At 38.2% G+C, this 25,526-nt stretch overlaps 2 protein-coding genes across 2 annotated transcripts; one reads left to right on the forward strand and one right to left on the reverse strand.

Moving 5' to 3' along the window:
- Positions 1-3,911: 3,911 nt before the first annotated feature.
- Positions 3,912-17,854, forward strand: AP1AR (adaptor related protein complex 1 associated regulatory protein). Its single transcript, XM_010162506.1, has 10 exons — positions 3,912-3,958; positions 4,938-4,986; positions 6,509-6,535; positions 7,362-7,387; positions 8,270-8,366; positions 9,136-9,234; positions 12,336-12,397; positions 13,004-13,077; positions 13,994-14,122; positions 17,420-17,854. The coding sequence occupies exons 1-10, from the start codon at positions 3,912-3,914 to the stop codon at positions 17,683-17,685; spliced, it is 876 nt and encodes a 291-aa protein (XP_010160808.1). The 3' UTR covers positions 17,686-17,854.
- A 5,178-nt stretch (positions 17,855-23,032) lies between these two features.
- Positions 23,033-23,605, reverse strand: TIFA (TRAF interacting protein with forkhead associated domain). Its single transcript, XM_010162505.2, has one exon. It carries the CDS (start codon positions 23,594-23,596, stop codon positions 23,033-23,035), a length of 564 nt encoding a protein of 187 aa, XP_010160807.1. The 5' UTR covers positions 23,597-23,605.
- Positions 23,606-25,526: the final 1,921 nt, after the last annotated feature.

Below are 25,526 nucleotides of genomic sequence, written 5' to 3' on the forward strand. Positions count from 1 at the left end.
CAGGGGGAAGGCGGGAAAGAGAGAAAGAAACCGCCGCTGTGAGGGAAACGCCTCGTTAGTGTCTCTCTGGGGAGCTGGGCGAGGGGAAACGGCCTCAAGTTGCATAAAGGACAGTTGAGAATGGATGTGAGGAAGAATTTCTTTGCTGCAAGGGTTCTGAGGCATTGGAAGGGGTTGCCCAGGGCAGTGGTGGAGTCCCCATCCCTGGAGGGATTGAAGAGTCGTGTAGACACAGTGCTGAGGGACATGGGTCAGTCATAGGGGACTGGTCAGTGTTGGGTTCATGGTTGGACTCGATGAGCTTAAAGGGCTTTTCCAGTCCAGGCTGTTCTGGGATTCTGTGCAGGTCACAGGGTTGGTGGTCATGCACTTCCAGGGATGGCTCAGGTGAACTGGCTGAGGGGATGTTCTTGCTCCTTAGCCTGCTTCCAGGGCTGTTTTTCCAGAAGAAGCTTAGAAAGATTTTTCAGGTCAGTTGGTGAAGCCTGTGCAGGCTGTCGTGTTTGTGCAAAGATGGAAAACCACCATATTTTCTGGAATGTGATTTTGTGTTCTCTGTGAGTCAGAGGCTGAGGCTGTTGGGATAAAGGGTGATTACTCCAGATGATCAGGAGCAGAATAATCTGAATAAACTTTCCTGTTTCTTGTAAATGTGTAATTTGTGTTTTGTTCTTCAACAACCAGCTCATTGAAAAGGGGTATACAAACAGGGCAAAGATAAGTTACCTGTACAAGAACTTGGTTTTCTTTCATATAGTTACCAGTATTTGATGCTGTTACATAATTTATTTTTGACTGAGGTATTAAGATTTATGTTTGGACGTGATAATCTTGGAGGTCTTTCGCAACCTTAGTGATTAAATGATTGAAGTAGTGCTAGACACATATACTGAGATGTATTTTACATGCTGCAAACTTGCAGTCTCTTATTTCACTTCAGCTCTTGCAGGTAAGTCTGATCTTCTGCTTGTCTTGAAGACCTTATTGGAATAATTTTCAGAGAAATGAGTCCCGTCAGTGTGTGTGGAGGTTACTTCATTGTATTGTGTTCTCTAGTTGAGGTTATAGACATCAGAAATACCTGGACAGCTGGCACTTAAGTGTCTGTTTCTTTTTCTGTACCCTGGGGAAAAACAGGTAATAGTTGAAAGGTTCTCACTTAGCATGTGTTTTTTGCTGAGTCTCTGCTCATAGACTAATACCTTTTTTAGTGGTGGAGGGCAGTGACAGTAAGTCACCAGCAATGTGTACTTACCCTGTAATTTATTGCTTTGGTTGTGGGGTATCTGTCTTTCATTCCACCCCCTGACTACTTTTAACAGACTTATGAGCACTGGATAGGAGACAGAATCCAAAAGGCACAAGACTGTCTAGGCTATAGGAGCAAGTTCTAGATAAATGTTAACTTTATCTTTCCTTTTGGTCTAAAGTGACTATTACCTATAACTTTTTTCTTGCTGTTTTCTCTTGTATTCTTTTTTTCTTGTATTTGTAGTACTCCCTTGCCCTTTTGTATATTCATTGGCATTTGCAGTGTTACCTGTTATAGTAATTGGTTCTGGTGCATGTTTGATGTGTGAAGCCTCATTTCTTAGCTTCCTGCCACACCATCTCTTAGTCTCCAGTTATTTTTCAGCAGACAATTGCTGAATTTTCTGGCTTTCTTACCAGACTTTATTAGTGTGTTTTGGTGTCTTCCATGTAACTACAGGTTTACTGCTCGGTTGGGTTTTAGAATGGCAAATATGAGTGCTGATGCACAGAATTATTAGAAGTACCATTCTCTTAAATGGTAGGGGATTAATGAATAATTTCTTATGAACATACTCTCAAAGGAGAGGTTTGGCCATGATGGCTCAGGTATTCGTATGTGCATGTATTACTTCTGTTAGTCTGATCTGATATCAGACTGTCCTTACCAGTGAAATAAATCTTACTGTCTGCTGGTGTAATGTTAAACTGTTACGTGTGTTCCTTCAGGTGTTACATAGCCTGGAGTGAAGGTCTTGGAAAAATGAAGTGATGGTATGCAAAGCAGATTTGTTCACCTGAAGGGATTGCACCTGTTTGGGTTGGATTTTAAAGCCTGAACATGGAATATTGCATAGAGGGGTCAATTTATGGGGGAGAAAACCAAAGTTGATCAGTGTTACCTCTTGCAGATTGCTGGCACATGTCTCCAATCATCTTGGATTTCTGGGTGTGCTGGTAATTGAGAGAAGAGTGTTGGAGTGCAGAGGAATTGGAGTATTTCCCTTCCACTGGGTGATGGGAGGGGCAAGAAATTGTATTAAAAACAAAACTGTAAAATGTGTTTTCTGAATTTTTTAAGTTTGCAAGTTAGATTGCTACCAAATTCTGTGGATTTGGTTACTTGTAGAACAGCATTGTGTGGCTTATCAAATTAAGAGTGATTATTTTACCACTCTGATTCCCCACCTCAGTGCTTCATTATCCTTAGATGCTCCAAAATTTAACTGTAAGAAAGAAACTCTGAATTAAATAATTAAGTATATAGTTTTTTAAAAAGTGTTGCCATATCCTGCAAGATTACAAATTGCCTTTGCTTGGAATTGGGCTTAAAATCTTGGAGATTGATGTATGAATTATTGTGATGATTTTGGAGTTCATGTTGAGCATGTAGAGAAAAATGAAACCCCAAAACCTCCTTCAGTGTAGTGTAAGTTTAAGTTCAGGTAAAAATACAAGCTTTCTGTTGGTGACTTTTTAATTTCTTTTAGAGTGTCCTTATGCTTCAGCTGGAATAGTTTTTCTTCAAGTACTACAAGCTGCAGCTGTAATTAGGAAGTAGGTCGTAGCTAATTTATCACTATATTTGACCAGGAGTTGTTCCTCTTTACTCCTAGAGGAGTAATTAAAAGGAGGGGTGGGGAGAGAAGAGAAATATAATTTGTCTCTAGGTTATTTGTTTGGTTAGTTTGGGAGGGGTTTTAATGTAGCTAAATTGAAACAATCTTTTTTTCCATTATTTTGGAAAAAGGAATTTTAACTCATGCCCTGGTTTTAATAGATTAAATGTTCATTTTTTTGTGATTTACTTCCCCACATATAATCTGTGTAAGCTTTTTTACTGTGTTTTTATTTGTATAAGTTTCTATTATAAATAAAAGATGATAATGACTTTGTGTTAGAGGATAATAAAGAGAATGGATGGAGTGCTGAAAAGTTAGATTCTTTTAGTAGCTTTAGATCTTGAAGATTGATCTGACAGTCTCTGTAGGTGCTGTGGCCTATTAGGCACTAGAGAAATCAGTTCAGCTATCAAACCTAAATGTCAACTCTGTTTTAAAAAATAATGAAACAGTAGAGCTTAAAGGAGAATAACAAAAGCTGTAAGCATTTTAATAGGATACTATTTTTATTTCAATTGAAGCTGTTATGTATGGGGGTGAAGGTGATGCTTTTCCGTTTCTCTCCCTAATGACCTCCATCTCTAGTAGTTGCTGTGGGATTTAAGGGCTCAATACTGGCACAGAACTAGGTTTTCTGTTCCTGAGTAGCAGAAAGTGTAGATCTTGCTTGAAGTGTCATAGCTGTTGAGCTGTTGGTGATGATGTTCAGTTACCTTGCACTGCATTGTCTCAGTTTTTATAGGTTTGCTGTTCAGCTCTTGCAAGTAATCTGACTGCAGCTCGTGTGTCTGTGAAGTTTAGTGTGATTTAGTCAGGAGCTGGTGCTGTAAATGGGAATTACACTTCTGTTAACAGCATAGAGAGTCCTAGAGATGGTTTCCTGTAACAGTTCTATTAAATTAGATTCTTAATGGTATTGGCTCCTGCACACAGAGGGGTAGCAGTGAAATCACTGGAAGTGTTCATGCCACATGTCCTAATTATCCTTGCAACGTAGTGCTTGGATTAAAGTGGCTTTTCACCTCTGGTATCATAGCAATGAGTGGACTGGCAAAGGTTCTTGCGTGGCAGCTGGGTGCTGCGAGGTAGGTGTGCTGCTGTGTAGAAGGAAAGGCTGCACAATCAAGGGAAAGTGGTTTGCACAAGTCACCGGGGGAGATGTACCCTGACTTGGGAAGAAAAATGTGATGGAGATGAAACATAGTATGATTAAAATAATTCAGGATTTGGCTGGAGTGTTGCTTTTAGTACAGTGGAAGTAGGTGTTGGTTGCGAGTACAGAAAGATCTTTTGTGCAAGTATAAAAGTGCCTGAGGCCCTGGGCTTAATCCTGATATCAGTCAGCATTTGAAACTGGAAACTCTGGTTTTGAAGAGTTGGATGAAATGGATGTTGTAATGAAGCACCAGTTTATATTTGAATGTTCTTTTGGGTGATAGCCAAACCTCTTTCACTAGGCAAAAAGGTATGCAGCTAACTTAATACTCTGTTTTTTACAGCTGACAGTGTTAAGATAAAGAATCAAGGAGGAGACTGATTCCTTCTATAAAAGTACAGATGGCAAATGATATTTTTGTAGTTGAAAAGTATTATCTTGACCTATTTTTAGACATTTCTCTCTGCATTTCAACATCCTAGCTGTGCCAGGCTGTATTGTTTGACATAATTGTACAAGATGCTATGCTAGTTAAGAGTTTTAAGTGCTGTGATGAGCAACAGTGTTTCCAGAAATTGCCTGGAATCATGTTTTTTTGAGAAAAATGCATTAAAGGTATTACAGAACATGGTGAATGTCTGTTAATCTTGCAGCATCCTGGTCAGTTATTTCCTCCTGCTCGAGTGTTTGTCTTTTCTTCAGTTCTGAAGAAGATGTTTACATGCTTGTGTCTCTCCTCTGGTAGCAATGCAGAGCACAGGTTAACAAGTAAATGTGTTTAATATGTTAAGATTTTGTTTTCTATTTAATTTACTTATTTCAAAAGCTCTTTAAATTATCTGTCTTGTTTTCTTTCTGCTGTGAATTGAAGACTATTCCGTAGTGTAACTATAGACTTACTTTTCCAGATCAAAGTACTTTAGAACATGTTCAACAGGAGAACACTTCACTATAGAGGTGAGTGCTTACATTACTAGTGATTTAATTGAAAAAAGTGGAAAAAGCTGAATTCTGGCACTGCTTTTAAAACTTTTTGCAGTCTAAATTGGTGTTGCACTGGGTGGCAAGGTAGTGGTCCATACAGTGCCTCAGAACATTAGTACAGCACCTCATTTTAATCTGTTATTTGGAGAGAAGTATGTGTTGTGATCTGATAGGCAGCACTAGAGCATTCTAAAGTCTGCCTGTTGCATCTTTTCTCCCTGCTGTGTTGGGAGTGATTTTTCCTTTTCTGCTTAAGTGCAGGATATTTAGTTTTTGATTGCAGGATCATTAATCTAATGCCACAGAAAGCTAGAATCAGATTAAGTTACTTTACTGTTAATTGCTTTTGTAGTCCACTTTGTTCACTAGAGGTCCTTTCTTGGGTGCTGATATCACCCCTTTTTGCCAAGGGTAGTGTAAGGTTAATTTGTATGAAGTTCAGATTCTCAGAATAACCTGGTTTACTTTCTCTGAGTGTTCCTTATGATCTAAAAGTCCTAGACCTTTCAGTTTGTCCCCATTACTGAGAATAACCTTAATAACAGTAATCACTGCTTTGGCTTTCAAGAAAGAGGGCAGATGTATATGGTGGGACACAACTTTGAGGTGTAAGAGTGTTCCTGGAGCAGAAATATGATGGGGGAAAAAGAAGGTTCTGTCCTCTCCCCAGGTTGTTACTCTGCTGACAGCAGTTAGGCAGCACACAGGTCGATGAGGAGTCTTGCTGTGGGTGCTGAGCTCTGTGTTTGATGTATTATTGACTGTGTGCAAGATGAGTATACTGAAAAGAGTATGGACAATCACTGTTTGCTGTCCTTATCTGTAGCAGTTGAACTTTTGGACTAGTTTGTGCAGCTTGGAATGCTTCATGTGTGATGGGGCTGGTTTTGGCTGCCTATCATTAAGCATTACTTTGCCTTTATTGATATTTAGTTTCTTATATGCAAAACTGGGAGGGGGTGGTTGTTGCTTGTTTGGTTTTAGATTTCTGGATAGGAAGTAACCCCCTTTCCTATAAATAAGATCTTCAAATACCTTTTAATAAGCATCACATTTGCTGTGTGAGGTGGTGTTTACATATACTGTACCTCTTAAATCTTCTGTATTTTTCTATTGTTTCAGTGCATGTCAGAGTCACACTGTTCCCTCCTCTGCTTGTATTATAATGCTTCAGATAAACACAATTATTAGCAATGTTGTAAGTTAATGAGACTTTATTTTTATCAGGATCTTTTATAAGTTCTGGTGAGATACATGAATGTTTCTTTTAATTTTGACTCTTCTTTTAGGAGAATATAATATTTAAGAAAAGAAACATTGGTAAGAAGATAGGTTCTACCTGAAAGCACAGTTGTCATCAAGAGTATTACAGTCCCACTGGTAGCATTGGAGTAGTGCTTTTTATAAGACAGATTAAGTATATAACAGTATTTTCTTAGTGTTTTGTGACTTGTTAGGTTGAATTGTAATGATGGCTTTATTTTTTTTCCTGCAGTTTGAGAACCTAGTGGAAAGTGATGAGGTGGGTACCTGGATCATCATGTGAAACCTGCAGGTGTAGTACAGCCCTTAAAAATGCTTCCAAGATCTGTATCTTCCTCCCACTTCATGCTGTGTTGTAGGCTTGAATTGCAGAGTGTTGTTTATTATGAGTTTTGCTTGCTCTAGGAATGAATATTTAACACTTGAAGAGAGATGAAGACCTAAGAGAAGAGTGAAAACTGTTTTGGTGGGAGTGTGGGAAGTAACCCTTTCAGGAAGAGAGGGCTGTGGACATTAGGGAGGCAAAAAGAGAAGGAAAAAAAGGGGGGACAGGGAGGGAAGGAGCAGAGGGAGAAATTTTAAGGAGAGTTTGCTCCTGGTTAAACTTTGTGTAGAACTCTGTTTAAGGACATGAATGGACCTGGGTTGCTTTGCTAAGGAAAGTTTGGGGGGTGCTCTGTCTTTATGCTTGTGGGTAAACTGGTTAATAGTACTTCAGAAAAATAGTTGTCCTTTAAATGTCAATCTTAAAAGTGGGTTGTACACATGCCATATATTCAATACCCTGCCCTGCATTTAAAAACATGAAGACTAATAGTTTGGTTCCTCAAATACTCTACCAGAATACTTACTTTCAGTTGCAAGTACTTTTTTTTACTTAGCCAGTTGATTGCGTAATAAGATTTTTTAAAAAATTCCAGATTAAAACAGGAGATTCCCTCCCAGTTATAAAAATTAATATATAGGAGAAACTATGATTCCATATTTTTTTGTTTCCCCATCTTATAATTGATTGATTGATGGGATTCTCATAAATGCCGACTTCATATATATATATATTTTTTTTTATTTTTTTTTTTTAACAGGGGGAAAGCCCAGGAAGCAGTCACAGGTAAGACTCTGAGGTTTAGGACCTCTCCTTCACTCTGCTCTCCCTCTGTGTCTATTCATTTATTCAGAATTCTTGTCAAAAACATTTTCACTCTTTTTAGTTGTCAGATACATGGAAAGCTTACATATCTGTCTAACCTTTTTGCTGAATCACATCAAAACAGTTTAGATGATAATGCATCATGCAAAAACTCCATGAGACCATTAAAACAGTATGTTGCAAAGAGAATCGTTATTCCTCTTCCCAGGCTCTGCATTTCAAGTTATGTGGGTGTTGCTACAACTCCAGTTATTTTTTTGTGAGTGTTTTTAATATTATAAATGCAGTAGAAATAGAGAGACCTGCTCTGTAGGAAACATAGGAAGGCCCTGAAGTGTATTCTCTGCTTGTCTCATTGTTGACACATTGATAGTTCCCAAAATGTTCCCTGGCAATAGTCACGAAGCAGCAATATAGGAAACCTTATAATTAATAGAATGATTTTGTGGTCTTGTTAGGTAGATAAAAGTAGACCTAAGATAGGTGACAGATGAAAGGGGAACAAATAATTTGCATTTAGGGGACTGAAACAAATGAGAAAAAGTAAAATTTATACAGCAGTGATATTAACCATCCTGTTCCTCTAGTTCTGTTGGCAAACAATGTTTTGAAAATATTCTTTCTATAAAGACACAAAAAATCCTTGGTAAGAGTAAGGAGAGGCAGCTTGTCTTGAGTGAATTGGAACCCTGCTCTCAGAAGGAGCAGGCCAAAAGCACAGCTTGTTGAATTTGCATTAAAGGACTGGTCAAGAAGGACTATATGGATGTGTTTAAGTGCAACTTAAGGTTGTCATGCATAAATAATAGATGGAGTCTTGTTGTGTTTCTCCCCTGCTTTCAGACCTCTGACGGAGGAAGAAATTGCTGACTTGAAAGACAGACATTATAAGTCCATTGCTGAAAAGCAGAGAGTTGTTGATATGAAACTTCAGTCAGAGGTAAGCGGTTATGGTGACTGGTATGATGAGGATAGTTTTTAATTTTCAAGTAGTTCAGATCAACCATGAACACAAGGAAGTTCCATTTCCATGAACAAAACACCGTTGTTTTGTTCATCAGCTGGTTTTTCTTAGTCTAAAAGATAAACAAAGATTGCTGTGCAACTACATTTACGTCAGAGATTGCTTCTTTTTAATAGCCTTTTAGCTGAAAAATTTAATTCATAGACTGGCTCTCTGACTGAGATCTGTTAAATTTAAATTTTGATTCAAAAGGCAAAATGAAAGTATACTTGATTCAAATTTTTGGTGCCTGTTTTTTTCCAGAGCTTTCATTAAGGAAGGAAAAAACTCCAACTTAATTAGTTTAGTTTTAGTGTGTTGCAGCAATTAATGCAGTATGATGTGGAACACAGTGTAGAAATTGAGAATGATTTTTAATAAAGTACCAATGTAATATGTAACTGAAAAGATTTCAGTCTTTCACTGTGTGGTTAATAATAAAATGCAACATGTCTTTACAGCCATTCACTAGTAATGATGTTTAATAAATAGGGTAATGTTTAATTATCTAAATTTCTTGGTATGTTTGGTGGGGGGGAAGCTGTTAGTTTCAGTTAATGAGGATAAATGTTTTAGCTGTAGTCAATTTTCTTTTACTTTTATTTTCTAGTAGCTGTTCTTTTGTTTTATTGACCTTACAGCTTTATTAATAGGAAGATAGATAGGTTCTGCTTTTGTTAACCATTACTGTTTTGTTCATATACAGTTAGCCTTACAAGAGGAGAAGTTAAGAATAGAAGAGGAGGCTTTATATGCTGCACAACGTGAAGCAGCCAGGGCAGCAAAGCAGAAAAAGCTCTTGGAGGTGAGGGGAAAAGGACCCCAATATATATATATATATCAGAGCTTCTGTTCTCTTTCTGTGTATGCAGACTTTCCTAATATCCTTCACATCTCAGGAAATGTAATGAGGAAATTGCTTTGGCTTGTAAATTCCAGTAGAGAAAGAAATACATGGGTTGAAAGTACAGCTGACTGGCACAGCTGAAAATGATCAGAACTTATTCAAACAGCTTGTGTTGATGAGTACAGATTTTGAAGGAGATGTATCATTTTCAGCTATAATTAGCTCAACAGACTTGTGTTATATAGCACTTACTGATCTTTAATGTCAAGTGATCTGTGATGGTTTTCTAGTAAAAAACCCCCTGAAATTAAGCATACAGTATGACATTGCTTAGACATATGAACTGTGCTTTATATATTTGTGCAATTACTTGTTCCTTATCTATGTGGTTTGTGTTAACATGAAGATGTGTATTTCCAAGGATTTATTGTTGACCCTGCTTTGAGCAGGAGGTTGGACTAGATGACCTCCTGAGGTCCCTTCTAACCTGAGTTGTTCTATCATTTTTTGTATGACAAGTAGCCAAAGTCAGTAATGACTTCACAGTAGTCTTTATTTCGTATATCTCTGCCTGCTTCCACATGTCTGGCATCCTTGCTTTTGGACCTTGGTCAAGCAAAAAAAAAATCCATGTTACATTTTCCTGCTTTTTTTGAGAACATATGCTGTTCTCATTACTGATGCTTTTCCTGTTGCAGTTCCAAGTTACATATTATCAGTGCATGTAATATTTTTGATATCTTAGTGAGCTGTTAAGGTAGGTGTTCTCACACAAATTCCAGGTTGCCAGAAATCTTTATGTTAAAGAGAACACTTTCACTATCTGTTCCTCTGTAATATGAAGGAAACAGCCTGCTGGACATGTGGTATGTGTTACATTAGAAGTAGGTTTTCAGAAGTTCAGATTTGGACTAATTGAAAAAATCTGAAAGCTACAGTAGGTATAGGGAACATCTTTTAACCCTAATGTATTGTTTACATTCAAGAGAGAGTTGAAAAATATTTCCAGACTCACAGTAATGACATGAGTTTTCATTTAATATTGATGTTGCTAAGTATAGATCTCATTTCACATTTCTTTCTATCCTCTTGTCACTTGATAGGGGAGGGTTAATTATTTCTGACCTTTTTTGCCTGCCTCTTTTTTTTAAACACTTTTGATCTATATAAAGTCAGCAAAAGTAGATTGCTTTATAAGTTTAACTGTTTTCTGTAGAACTTGGTAAGAAATGCTGTTCTCTTCAGTATTTTCAATATGTACCTCTTTTAGTCGAGGCCTAAGATAGAATGCATTATGGAGACTTTAATTTCCTCATTTCATCACTTCGTACCACTTACCTCCTTAGCAAACAATCCCCCCCAAAGCCCTTGAGGATTACAAGGATTACTGTGGAAGCATTTCTGTGTACATAGATAGGCATCAAGAATTTAACCTTTCTAAGTAAACTAGAAGCCATTTTAGAACACATAAGTCATCTCTTTGCTGTTTGTGGGCAGAAGTCTTCCAATGAAAAAGCCACTTTCTCATTTAGAAGTATGGCATCCTTGGAAAAGTGATTTTGGCTTGCTGATGTTACCCTACTAAATGTCAGGATTTGTAACAACAGAGAATTCTATTATATATATATATATATATCCTGGAACTTAGAGTGCTAGATATTTGCATGTGACCTGGCAAAATGGTAATGATAATGTAATTTGTATATTATGTGGGTATATTAATCTGAAGAAAATTGTTGCATATAGCAGTAACTTATTTTTCCAGACTCGTTGACTGTTTGCACTAAATTCCTGTCTCTTTCTCCCTGTGTACTTAAGTTTTCACTTATAACCACCATCATCTGATATTTCTACTTCTACACTTCCCATTTCTTTACTGGCTTCAATCTGCTTATTTTTATTTAAATACCTGAGATGGAAAGTGTGTCAAGAAATGAAGCCATTATCATCTTGGGATTGAAAATACTAGCTCATGCAATGCAGTTATCTCAAGACTATTTACCCAGCAAACAGCAATTCTTAGATGAAGTTAAAGTTGAAGTTAAAAATTCTGTTTTATTTATCCTTGCTTTTCTTTGGGCACAGATCCCTGAAGGCTGACAATAGATTTTTCAGAAAAACAGTAGCTAGATCCATCAGACTAGTCTAAAACTGACTTGTTGATTTTTTTATCTTAGTCTTTGTCATAATCAGTGAACAATTAATGCTTAATAACCGACTTATCTCTAATCACATAGTTGATGTGCCCACTTGTTATGTTCTCATAATTTCAAGGCAGGGAAAAGCAACTTGAGACAGCTTAAGTTGTTTAGATCTTAAAACTTAAGCAGTACCTGACTTCTATGACATTTTTTGTTCCTCTTGTAATTACAAAATAAATGCATTTATGGTTGTCTTGCTTTTTTTCACTCTGTTTTTGCCTAGTGTTGCCATGAAAGCTTTCTGCCTTCAGACTGTAGAGGTATTGGTAGTTTTGGCCTGGCAAGGCAACAAAGCTTTTAGCAATATAACTGAAACACTTAGTGCTGATAAAGACAGCCAGAGGAGATGGCCCTGCTGCTTTGTACAGGGATGAAGGGACCTATAGGAAATAGATGTTTTTAAATGGTAGGCTGACAGTTTCTGCATGCAGAGCAAAACAAATAAAATGTAACCCAGATGTTAGTTCTGCTTGGAAAATACCCGTGGCTTATATTACCAGGAGGAGACAATAGAGGACAGATGCCATCATTAATAAAGCAGTGTTCATGTTTCTGGGCAAATTATTTTTTTTAATACATAAAACAGGTTAAAATGTTGAGAGCTCTATATTCACAAAGCTATATTTTAAATGGAGATACTTGAGATTAGAAACAATACTGCTTGCATGTAACAGTCTCTTCAGTATCATGAAGTTTGATCTTTATTTGAATGAAAGTCAGTCTTTCTGATTTGTGCTTGATTGCTCTGAGGATCAGGACAATGCTGCTGCTAATGTCACAGTTAAGGGAGTGCTTAATGTATTGAATCTGTTACTCTGAGTGATTGCATTCAGCTTCTTCAATTACTTCTTTTGATAGCAACGTAGACAGCAAAGGATAACACAGAGAGCGCACGCTGTTAATAATGGAGAATATCAGAGGTAAGATACAAACTTTATTAATGATAACTGAGAACCATGACTGTTTTGACTCCTATTCTTCATCTTCCCATCACAAAAAAAATGCGTAGGATTTTCAAAGCTTACGTAGGCAACATTTCAAAGTCAGAGTTGTTCTCCTTTGCAGCTCTTGAATGGGAGAGAAGGGGGATAGGAGGTCTTTTCAGTTAGGAAAGCACAGTTAAAAAGGAGCTGTGAAAACTGGGGGTTTAGGGCAGGAGCAGGAACTAGCCAGATAGTAGAAACAAATAATTGTAGTAGTAGCATTTGAATTCCTTTTAGAAGGAATTACAAGTTAAGGAGGCATTACCTAAAGTGCCAAAGGATGAGAGGGGAAGGGTTAGTTTGTGACAGAAGTAAATTGAATTTTAATTGAAAATACCACTAAAAATTGAGCAGAAGCTCTGACTGGGTGGGGATGTAATGAGCAGGAGTGGAAAGGCGTTTGTAGGTAACTTGATAAATTTTTTAGTTAAAGGTTTATGTGCTTTGTAGCATAGAACCTGGAGGACATGTGGATTAACATATCTTTTATGACATACTTAGAGGTTTACAAAGCTAAAAACCATATGTGCATTTTTTTTGCAGTTCTGTGGCAGAGGAAGATCTTGATTCTTTCTTGAGAAATACAAAATTCCAGTATGAAGCTTTTCGAAGTAGTAGTAAGTCTTCCTTTGCTTATGTGTGTCTTGAAATCTTGAAGTGACTCTGAGGATCAGAGTGCTATTTATTTTTTGAGTTAAATACCTTTATTTTTTTATGTGTACACACACATATAAAATATTTATATATGTATAAAATAATCTGATAGGAACTTATTTTGCTATCTAATCCCTAATGCTTCAGGTATTGAAAAACCAGAGCATACACAACTTGTGCTACAGGCATTATGGTTCTCAAAAGCAAGTTCTGTAAGCAAACAAGTCCTGAGTGTGGATTTTATTTTACTGAGGCTTTCCAACTGTTTTTGTGGAGGCACCATCAATGCAGTGAAGTTTTCTTGTAATACCTAACTGTGTCTTTAAGATGTCTGTGTACAGCTTTTTTTCATTATTTCTTAACAAAGTAATTAGAGTGACACTAATGGTTATTTTTTTCTAATGAAGTGCTAGAGAGCATTTGGTTCCTGTCTTTCAAAATTCCACTAACAATTTAGTAGAAAAGAGTTTTGTAAACTTAGGTCCCTAACATTTGATGACACTGTGGTAGTCACTAAGAGGGTGAGGGACTGATGGTAACTCTTGGGAAACACTGCCTGGAGTTTGGGGTCTTTTGTGGGGAGGGTTGGCTTTTGGTTTTGTATTTTCTGCAAGTCTTCACACAAGTCCAGCTTACTAAATGCCTCTATAGTTGTAATTAGATGGTATTGCTAAAAGTCACCTTAGAGTGTCTTCATCATGTTGACTATTAAAAAGCTACTGTATGCTCTTTGAAGTGATGGATTAAATGCTTTTTCAAATGTTCCTGAGGTTTTAAGGCCACAGAAAAATATTGAAAATATTCTAGTTGTAAACTTAGTTTTGCACATTGAACTGCAATTTCAAGTATGTTTAAAAACTAAAAATATATTTTATATAGGACTTTCATCTGATGCTACAGTGCTGACACCCAACACAGAGAGCAGTTGTGACTTAATGACCAAAACGAAATCGACAAGTGGAAATGATGACAGCACCTCATTAGATTTAGAGTGGGAAGATGAAGAAGGTATTGCTTGTACTGTTCAGTTTTCTTTTGAACTTACAGGTCAAAATTGCTGACAGTTCAAACAGTTGATAGTAAATTTGGCATTTCAAAAGGTGGTTTAAAACTTAATTCTGATGTAATTTGTCAAGTGTGTAAAGATAAAATTGGAAATTATTTTCACCTTGAAAATGGCTTATTTTGATAAATGTGGTTATGTCTCATACAAATTAATTCCTTTGGATCCTTTAGTAAACATCTCTCTCTCTATTTTGTGAACTGACTATTATAAACTCACAAAAAACTCAAGGTGAAGAAATGCTGCCCTCTTGTGAGCCGGTAGCAGAAGGAATAGCTTGTCCTGTGATTTAAAATGTGGAAGTTGGTCAGAAGTCTCTCAAGTGCTTTGGGAAGCTTTGGGTTTTTTAAACCCCTATTATTATTATAACTTCTACTGGAAACTTATGTCTGCATCCCAGGTGAGTATCCCAACTATCCTAATTGCTGCTGCTGTTTGTTATCGAAGCTTTGGTTTTTTAAACCCCAATTATTATTATTATTGTAACTTCTACTGCAAACTTAAGTCTGCATCCCAGGTGAGTATCTCAACTATCCTAATTGCTGCTGCTGTTTGTTATGTCTTTCTGTCATATTTAATAAATCTGAAAAAGCTCTTGACTTTGTTTCCAATTTAACCCAAATTTTGAGACCTTGACTCCTGAAAAGCTCACCAAAAGTGAACTACGATTTCTTTTACCAATGCACAGCAGATTTTTTCTTTGCTTTGAGACTGGTTTTTGACAGTCTGTGTATAATTTAAATGTTTAGCACTGTCAAGAGCACTGAAATGTCTAGTTCAAAAACCAGTTTTGGAAGACTTAACTTGGATAGATTTCCTTAGAAACACCCAGCATCTTTTTTTAGCTAGTGTGTGCAAGAGCTGTTAGTGTTCTAGAGCAGCTGAAGCGAGGACAGGATCATATACATTGATATACATTGGATTTTACAGTGACAGGAATTAGCACCAGAGCAGAAAAAGTATTGAGAACAGTTTTCTATACTGTGCTTAAGAAATGGCAAAATTGAGCTCTTGGCTTTCTTACAGATGGAGTTGTCTCCCTGCTTTTATGTTAGTTTAATGTAATATCTAAGTAACTATTCAAAGCCAAACGAGCAAGATTCAGTCATAATGAGGCATACCTGCATGCAAAATTATCTTGTTTATTTGACTGGTTGAGGGTCTTGCTGAATACATATTGTTGTCATTGGGAAACTGCATTCTGTGTATAGAATTAACAACCTGTGATGTTTGCTAATCATTGTTCTTTGATCACTGTCCTATTGACTTAGCCATAAGCTTTCATTTGGTTTTGAGGTAAGTAAATTGTTAAGTACTGAGAAGTGCCAAAAGCTGCCTAAAAACAGATCGAAATTACTGCATGGTTCCATTTCAGATTCTGATTAACCTCTATTCTACAAAGAGGAATGATTTTCAAGAGTTGGCATTTTTGATGGCAGTGCCTATTTTCTCCTTAGTAGCCTCAGATCTTGAGCAGAGGAGATGGTATATAACCTATGGAAGGTTGCTTATGTTTGAGAAAGTAACTTGTTCCCATGGTTTCAAAAGAAGGAATGTGATTACCTGAAAGTGGTGCTAGTCAATAGTGCAAAAGGACTTGGAGTAGTTTCAATTACTGTGTGTTATATCAAAATCTACTGTGAAGACTGAGCAACTCCAAAAAGTAAGAGCGTGTGTGTGGTTTTAGTTATCTGGAATATTGGTTTATGGTCTAGTCACACATTTTTACTGTTAGTAGGCAAAGCTGTAAGGGGGCTGAACACAAAGAAGAACCAGTGTTTTGAAAGGGTATTAAGTTAAAAAAAAGAAAACAAAACACCCCAGAACTAAGAATAACAAAAGATGACATTGCTTGACTGAGAAGTTGCCAGATGAGGACAGGAAATGCCTAGATCCTGAACTAGGCATGATTCAGCACTACTGGAGGTAGTGTATCATCATCATATCATGGTGCTACTGACATGGGGTTGTAGATTGGAGCTGTCTGAGCACAGCAAATGCATAGTTTGTGCCCTGCAATGTTATAGTTCATAAAGAATTTTTAAATACAGAGAGACAAAGGGTGCAAAGAGGAGAAAATGGAAGTGGTAACTGTCCTAGATAAAATAAAGATATTTTATTTTTTGATACAGTGATTCTATTCTCATTCTTTGGTGTCATGTACAGATAACAGACAAGGAACTTCTAGTACTAATGCTGTATTAGTGTTTTGGGCTGTCTTTCTTCAGGTGGACAAAGGCTTCAGTGAGCCATTGGTACCAAAGGAATAATTAAGTTCAACATGGCTATGTTTTGAAAGACCCATGAAACATAAAGTGTAAACATAACATCTGTCATTTGAGTCTAATGAAGGGAAAAAATTACCTTGCCAGTATATTTTTCTTGTGGCTCCCCCTGTCTGCCAGGAGTTGTGTTTCATTTCCAATATGTAACTTTTTAATTATAATTAATTAGTTGGCTAGTTACTTAAAATGTAAAAGGGGAGTCTTTTTAGAATTGTACAAGGAATCCAATGAGTGAGTACTGTAAATCCTTCCCTTCTTTGTCACAGTGGTGTGGGAGGGTTTTGATAATAAACCATGAGAGTCTATAATTACTGACAAAATTAATAACATCTGGGATGTCTGTGCAGTTTTCTGACCACTGTTTTGCCTTATTTTGTGTGAAATGAAATAAACCTTTTCAGACCAACTGAAGACCTTTCCTAGACAAACGTACCTGATATCTCTCCTAAATTCAGCTGCTGTTTAAATTGTTTATTGTTTGTCAGTAAGTTACAGGAATATTGCAGGATTCCCCAGATGTTGGGCCTTTCTGGAAAAGGCACAGTACCAAAGATCTTCTGATATTTATGTGCCCATGATGTATGGTAGCAGGCTGCATGTATAGGAGAAATAAAAACTGCTAGTGAGTTATTTCACTGTGGTGTGTCTTCCTCAGAATTCTGACTCCCCCCCCTCAAAAAAAAAACCTTAAAAAAAATCAAGAAAAACCCCAAACAAACAAAAAAAACCCCAACCCATCATCACTGGGTGTTGTTAGTCTGGGCCAAAACTGACTGCAAACTATGGATTTAATGTGCACACCACTGCCATAGTAAAAAATACGTTGATAATCAGGAGTGAAATTACCAGAGTCTGGATCTCTAAAGGATTCTTGCTCTTTATTGTCATGTTGTAACACAAATGTCAAGGGACTTCCCTCAAAACTATGTCTGTCTCATAAAATGTCTCCAATCGCAGGCATGAACAGAATGATTCCAATGAGAGAACGCTCCAAGACAGAGGAAGATATACTGCGGGCAGCACTGAAATGGAATAGCAAGAAGACTGGAAGTAATGCAGCTTCAGCCTCGGACGATTCGAATGGCCTGGAGTGGGAGAACGACTTTGTTAGCGCTGAAATGGATGATAATGGCAATTCAGAATATGCTGGATTTGTAAATCCTGTGTTAGATCTGTCGGCATCAGATGTGAGGATATCCGATTCTGATCGTCAGGACAGATAGTGAAGCTGCGTGGCCCTCGTGTATGGATTTTTGTTGAAAAGAGGAGTAGAATGTACAAAACTGGTTTGTTCTTTTATAACATGGTTGGCTTTTTCCTATAAGTTGATGGGCAAGGAATGGGAATGACTTGCTATCTGAATTAACTCAGAATTAAGTGCAATTTTATCATCTACCTTGTAAACTTTTATAAAAACTGGGATGCTTCTATCGTGTTTATTTCTGGATATCTGCATTTAATGTAAAATTGTCTGCACTAATTTAAGCTTCATAGCTTGACATATCTATATTTTAACGAGCCTTTTTTTTTCTCCAGGTGATGTTTGTACTGCTTTGGTTTTTAAAATTCATCATTGGCCTGACACTTATCTCAGAAACAGTCTTATTTAATGTATCTAATACTTGAATATAGAAAAAATAATTTAAACAAATTATTTCCAATATGTGCTTTTAGACTTGTTTAGCTGTTTAGAGGGTGTACTTGGCCAGCTGCACAACAGACTTCACATTGGGTAAATTGCATTTTTTCCCTGTTGAGCTTATAGTCTTCCTAGCCTAGGTCTCTCCTCTTTCAAATTTTTATTACAGTTAACCTCAATAAACATAGCTTAAATTGTTGGGTCAGGTAAGATACTGCCCTGTGTATTATGCCAGACTTAGTAAGTGTGTGCTAGATAAAAAAATCTATAATTTTTTTTTATGCATCAAACAGGAAATTTTAGTGAGTAGCTAGTGGAGAACTGAGAGGACCAAAGCCTTGATTGCCCTGCCCTTAACGGAACACCATGTGTTACTACATGGTCCTTAAAATTCTTTAGTTGTGGAGAACTTAGAATTCAACTCAACTGGAACTCAAATGTTACTGAAAAGCACCATTCTCTGAGCAAACTGGGGCAGAGATGCTTGCTCTGCTGCTGAGTGGGAAGAACAAGAATCGAAAGACTCGAGTTCCTATATCTACATTTTGAAAAGAAAACGAAAAAGTTTAAGTTCAAAAAACCCTGTGTTTTGAAGTGCTTTAGCTTTCCTGTGCCTCTAAACTAGATGGTCAATACTACTCAAGCAGACTGCAATTCAAGGTGTTCAGTGAACTGCAAATCTGGTAATACTACAAGGTTAATTCAAGGTGTTCAGTGAACTGCAAATCTGGTGTTATATTGTGTGGCCTCCCATGGTATTTAATTTACAAATTGAAAAAAAAAAGGTCACTGAAGAAAACATCCAGAACTCGTGTAGATCTCAAGCTTTCCCCAGAGTTTCAGTAAAGCCATTCTATTCCACATTTACTTGGTGTGGTTGTCATGTTTTTCCCTGAAAAAAGATGAAAGGGGTGTAACTTTGCTGTTGTGGGGTAAAAGCACCACTCTCGGTGAAATAGTGAGCCTGTGTAGTCATCAGAACTGAAGTTGTGGGTGAAAGCTGGGTCTCTGAGATCATATCAGCCTATATAGAATATTAGGGTCACTACAGAGTGCTCATCTTTGTGGTAACTTGAATAAAAATACTGCACACATGGATTAAATATGTACAAAGATCAACACTACTGAACAGAAATTTGTTGGTAACATTCCGTTTCTTAATTTAAATTGTAGCTATGTCATTGGAAAGATTTTATCTACATTTTCAATGCCTGTAATAAGCTTTAAAAATTTGTACACATAAAATGTATATTTTGGGTTTGGCATAAGCTACTACTCTGTAACCTTCCCTGAACATTTATTTGTGTAATATATTCCCATAGAAAAGAAGGCAACTTTCTCAACATGTAAATAACATGGTTTTTACCTACAGACACTGTAACTTCCCCTGCAGCAGTCACTACTCTTCCTGACCGGTGAATATGTGGTTAACTTGTCCTAACCATGTTTTCAGGAAGTAAACCAGCTGGTAGTTCTGCTTGTAGCATGAACAAGCAGTGAGGAAAAAGGAAGCTGACAGAAGGCTTTTACTGTGACTGGCATCTTCTGTAGCCATGGCGAATAGCATTCTGCTTTTCAGAATTCAGTGCACCACAGTGAGTGACTTAAGAAATTATGGTTAATATTTGTGGAAATTTAAGAAATGGAAAGATTTATAAGCAGTTCTCAAGTGAAACAATTCAACAGTACTGTAAAATGGGTATCTGGACAAATTGAAGTCATTAAAATTTTCAGGCAGTCCTGTGTTTGGACGTGTTTTACCTGTTGCTGGTTGTGTGGCTGCCATGTCATACATCATAAAAGCAGCGTCTGAAGATAAATCGTTAAAATGCTACCCAAAGTTACCTGTGTGTCTGCTAACTAAGGAGGGGTTTAATAAATAATTAGCTGTGTTTTTAACTACTGAATTCCCCAGCATCCCTTCTTGAGACCCGTTGTTTTCGAAGGGAAGCTCTAACAAGCTGCAATAACAGAGGACTTGAGGAGCTTGGTGTGTGGAACCCTTCTGTGGGAAAAGAGCAGCGGTGCTGTCATCCTTCAGAGGTGAGATGATAACCTTCCTTGTGTTGTGCCAGCAGCTTCCCTGTCTCCATATCTGTCTGAGCTACTGCACTGTTTGAGTTGACTTAGCCTGTATATAAGAGATTTGGTGTTTTTAATAGGGGAGTATTATTTTTAATTCCAGAGAAGTATTTTACCAAGTGGTTCATCCACCAGTTATAAATGTATTTTTATGTTAAAGTTGAGCTGTCATCAAATACAACATCATTTGACATGACTATTTGGACATCCAGTTCAGAGTTAAGCATAATATTGGTGTTTCAGCATTGTCTTGTAGTATTGTATGATGGTGAATACTAGGACAGCGGAGCAGAAACTTATAATAAATGGCAGCTGCCTTTGTATGTGTGTATTTCTCACAATTAAGTTGTTAGTATAGGCAGCCTCGGGGTGGGGGCAGGCAGAAGCAGAATCTGTTTCTGGCTAATAAAGTATGTTCTGGTATGTCTCTACTAAAACAACTGTTCAGTCAGACTAACTTCTGCTGGGCAAATCAACACAGTGATAGGATCTTCCTGGGAGAGGATTCATTTTTAATGTGTATTTTGGGGTTAATTTTTATTCCAGGTAAATATGGCTGTATTAATTATTAGTGTCTGGAAACCATTACATTGCTGTTGTTTTTTTCCATTCCCGAGGTTTGCTCCTGGTTCCTGGAGATGTGTCTAAGGAATGCTCTGCTCTAGATGTGTGGTTATCCGTAGAGCCCCTCGGTACAAAAGATGCAGCACTCTGAGCTCTGCAGACCAGATGGAAGACTTTTCTCAGGTAAGTACTCCTTGTAGACGCTTCTGTTTATAGATTGCACTTGGAAATTTGAGATTGGAGTTGTTGCTTTTTCTTTGGATAATATTCCAGAAAGTATAAGCTATTAATATTAGTACTATAGGTTGCTATCCTGTGTGATAGGGCCTGGGTAACAACGAATGGGAACTGGGTAACAATGCTGTTTAGTGGTAGTATTAGCAAAAATAGTAGTATTGGTACAAAGCAGTTCAGAACAAGAACTTGTGTGTCATTTGTAATAACTTAGGAGCACTAATATGAAGAGAGCTGTTTACTAGGAACACAAACCTCACATGTCAGCCAAACCAGTGACTGTAAGAAATCAAATGCATTTTATATGAGGCTGATTTAATGTCAAAGCTTTTCTATGTAAAAGCTTGCTCCACATTATGTTTGCGTGTTGCTCTCTTTTTCTAGACAGCTTGCATTTGCAGGTATTGACCACGTTGTCTTAACTAAAGCGTAGGAAGATTCAGGTTAAAAACATGTAAAAACTGAGCAGCCAACAACTCCTGGAAGTCTGCAACCAGTAGAACCATGTGTGGTGAGGGGGTGATTCCTGGTCGGGTCTTGCATTTGCAGGTATTGACCACGCTGTCTTAACTGAAGTGTAGGAAGACTCAGGTTAAAAACATGTAAAAGCTGAGCAGCCAGCAACTCCTGGAAGTCTGCAACCAGTAGAATCATGTGTGGTGAGGGGGTGATTCCTGGTCGGGTTTGCTTTAAGCTCAGGAGCTGGGTGTGTGACAGGCACTGATGGGTGGCTGAACTGCACATCTAGGCCAAGGACTGTAAAAGTTAATTATCAGAGCCTAGTTCAAAGAGGAGAAAATGTGGGAGCAAGGTATTTTTGGCAAGGATGAGATGAGTAGACAAACGAAATCTTTATTTAAGCCTGTGTTTGAGTTTCACTGCCTATCCCGTGACTTTCTCTTGCTGGTGGTTGCTGGCCTTGATCTCAGGTTACATTCTGTAATTCAGCTGTTCTCCCCTCAGCTGTAATTCTGGTTTTCTTGTAATGATTAATGCTGAAATGCATCCTGATCCTTAGGGATGATAACAGGGGTAACTCCTCTGTACAGGCTGTTCTGATTCTTTCCAGTGTGTTTTTCAAACTTGCTAAAATACTTGCAAAAAAAACAAGTGCCAGTGAAAGGCTGAGCCCCTAGCAAAGAAAAACTTACCTGAAACAACCTGAGAAATACTCAAATAAAAACAAAATGGTGAGAGAGCTTGTGGTGAGGGGTAGAGGTAAAAAACTTGCTGAAAGTATTGTAGTAAACTCTTATCTTGGAGTAATGCCGCTTTTAGAAAGCCCAGAATAGTGAAAGTGATAATTTATTATCTGGTTTGTCCTGCAAATAATTTTATTCACTGTAAGTGCTTTTAGATTGTAGTTGTAGAAGACAGCAAATCCTTACTAGGTGACTAAATGCTTTTATTACAAAACTTAGCTGGGTTTTTACATACCATCATCACTGTCACTACATGGTTTTTTTATATTCATGAGCAAAAGTAACTTGCAAAAAATAAGTATTTTAATTCATTTTAAAAATAGAAAAAACACCTTGCTGCAGAGTTAATAGAAACATGAAAAGGATTGCTGACAAAGTGTTTCTAAGGAGCAAAATCTGCCAAGTTACAGCTAAGGTTTGAAAATACTGCTGGGAATTCACGTCAAAAGCTAAGCACAAAGTGTTAACAAATGCAGCAAGACATCATGTCCCTGCTTAGCTGGGGCTACAACACTCTTCTGCCTGCTCTGTATTAATGCCTGTTAAATATCCCTTCAAGGCATGTGGTCACAGTTCTTGAATTGAATCTGCTGCGATGGATTTGAGCTGTCCTCTGTGTTTGTGGCAAACAGCAGTGGTCAGAGCACAGACACCCTGGTGAATGCAGTGGCTGGAATCTCTTTCTATTGAACAGTCTGCTCTGGTGGGTCTCTGCTGAAACCAACAAGTAAAAAGGTTGATGTCCAGTGGTGAGAACCATCGAGAACAGCAAACTGAGATGACAGCCTTCAATTTCAGAAGTTGTGCAGACTTCAAATGATCAAAATCTGATCCAGCTCCTTCTCCCCGCTAGCATGACTCATTTTCATCCATCTCTGTGGGGCTTTTGCCTTGGGAAGGAAATGAGGAAGAAGAAATGCAGTTCTCTGGTACAGGTTGCAGTGATGGCAGGTATCTTTCTTGTAAGACTGGCATTTCAGCCAAGTGTAAGTGAGTCTCAAAATAATCCATGGACTCCCCTTCTTGAACCTCTGCTAAAATCTGGTAGTCCCCAAAACAAATGATGCACCTCCAAGGCAGGTCAGTTTTGTTTAAGTAACCCAGTTCTGTGTGGTCCACCATCAGTTTTGTTTTCTTGCTCATGTTCTTAATCTCAAAGCAAAGTTCTGAGCTGTTGAGTTTTCTGTAAAACTGCAGTGCAAACTGAATCCGAGAAACACGAGTGTCCATTAACTTGTAATGGCAGAGACTGGAATCCCGGCCAAACCTGGCCGTTTCATCTGCCCTGACCCGCTCTCGCTTACAGAAATTCAAGCAACGAAACACCATCTTGTCGTCTTGGTAAGGATGGTAAAAGGTCATGTGGAGACATGTCACTGTCTCTTCAGTTTCTGCTTCTTCAAAAGAAGTCATGATGAAATGAGTCCTCCTCAGAACTGCAAGAAAGAAGTAAAATCGCAGCGTTTTACAAATGCAGTAGTGGCAGTAATACTTGAAATTTGTTTAAAGCACTCTTTTGGCTCTTCAGTCAGAATTTACCTCTTGTATGAAACAAAATACAGTGTTTAGAAGTGACTGATGGGACAGTATGTAAAATGAATGCAAAAGCTTGAATATCAGCGAGACCTAAAGGAAGAACTGTCACCAACTCTGGGCATTTCCCTGTTGCCTATCGGAAAATCCCAGCTATCTACTGCAGAAGTACTTAACTAGGCATTCAAAACAACAAATAAATTGCAGTTGTGTTTCTTGTGGGTTTTTTCCCCAAGCTTCTCAAATGCAGCAGAGACGCTGGATTATGAACTAAATTCTGTTCCAAAGTGGGAGCGAATGCAGTGCATCCAAATAAAATCTTTGAGACACCTTAGGAAATACTGTGATCTGGTCCTGCGTACATGTGAGGTCAGTGAAAGTTAGTCTGAAGCAAGAAAAGGCTAGATCCTTAAATTAGGAACCAGAGAATGAGGTCTCAGTTACTCACCAGAATAACATGTGAGCATCCATTTACCTGGAATCATGTAACTCAGATGTTTGTCATGTTTCTCCTAGATTGCAGTGAAATCCTGACATGTCCCACACACCGATCCTGAGCTCTCTCACCCGCTCCAGTCAGTGAACAACACTACAAAGCAGTTTACACTTGAATCTGTGTTTTTTAGGGCTAGGTGAATCATCCTTGCAGTTAAGTATTCGGCCTTGTGGTGGCTTTTTTTGAAGGCTAAATGATAGCATGGTAGATAAAACTCCAAGCACAGGGACTGGTGGTATAGCCATGTGTCAATTCACTGATCAGCCTACCCAGAGCTTTCTGTCTTGAGATTTGGGCTGAATATTCCTTAACTGGTTCCTGAAATGCATCAGGACTGGGCAAAACACAGTAACAGAAAGAAATATCTCTTTAGAAATCCGCAGTGCCTAGAGCTGCGTATCAGATCAATGCAACATCGTGGCTGTATTCATGTTTATCAGCTTGACAAATGGCTACATTGATTAATTAAGGAAGGGGAAGAAGGGCCACTGATGGCTTCAGCAGCACCCGTTGAACCTGGATCTGAGCTGCTGCCACAGACCCTGTTATCTGTTCATGATCTGCTTGTGTGCTACCTCAGGCATCCCCAGCTTGGCTGCCGAGTCCTGCCTTGGAGGTTTATTGAGGTTGGACTGAACATACTTTCAGGGAAATACTAAAGGAATTTCTGGTTCCTCAATTGTGGTGGACAGGAGAAAGATTTCAGAGAACTCCAACTGGAGAAGGAACCTTGATATATTTAAATCCAGATTTCTCCTGCAATTGTAGGGTAGGCAGCCCATTGCACTGCAGTTTCAGTCAAACAAAGCGTGATCTTGCTTCTTTCCCTTCTGCCAACTTCCCTTCCCTTCTGTGTGCATCATCATCTCCACTTTTAGAGAGAGAATGACACGGAGCATTAGGAATAAGGATGCTGAACAGGAGAACCATAGGGCTCCTATTTGGGTGTTTAACAAGGCACACAGGAGCTATAACTTCACCCAGAACTTGTTATCTGAAAGCTCTGCCACTTTGCTGTTTGCAAATCAAAACACAAGTGTTCAACCTGTGTATTAAGAACAAGAACATCACCTGGTTTGTTGTTTAACTTTGCTCTGAAATGACCATGAACTCTGAGGCAGGGGCAGTGCAGAATAGGCTGCAGATTCTCGAGTCTGTGGCACAAGGAGAGGTCTCCTTTGTGTCCCTCAAAACGCCGGGCTGTGGTCACTAGTGTGTCTTGCTCTCTGCAAAGGCTGGGCAGCCCAGGGCTTGCCTTGCAGCCTCGGTTCATCCCCACGCGTGTGTGGAACGCTGCACGCAGCGAGCCCACGG

The sequence above is a fragment of the Antrostomus carolinensis genome, unplaced genomic scaffold, assembly GCF_000700745.2.
Source record: "Antrostomus carolinensis isolate BGI_N321 unplaced genomic scaffold, ASM70074v2 scaffold1112, whole genome shotgun sequence".
NCBI classification, from domain to species: domain Eukaryota; kingdom Metazoa; phylum Chordata; class Aves; order Caprimulgiformes; family Caprimulgidae; genus Antrostomus; species Antrostomus carolinensis.

Excerpts from the sequence above, each read along its gene's own strand:
- AP1AR (XM_010162506.1), top strand. The coding sequence starts at position 3,912 with ATGAGTGGACTGGCAAAGGTTCTTGCGTGGCAGCTGGGTGCTGCGAG. Across the intron at positions 8,367-9,135 it reads ATATGAAACTTCAGTCAGAG|TTAGCCTTACAAGAGGAGAA; the intron begins GTAAGCGGTTAT and ends GTTCATATACAG. Across the intron at positions 14,123-17,419 it reads AGAGTGGGAAGATGAAGAAG|GCATGAACAGAATGATTCCA; the intron begins GTATTGCTTGTA and ends CTCCAATCGCAG.
- TIFA (XM_010162505.2), bottom strand. The coding sequence starts at position 23,596 with ATGACTTCTTTTGAAGAAGCAGAAACTGAAGAGACAGTGACATGTCTC.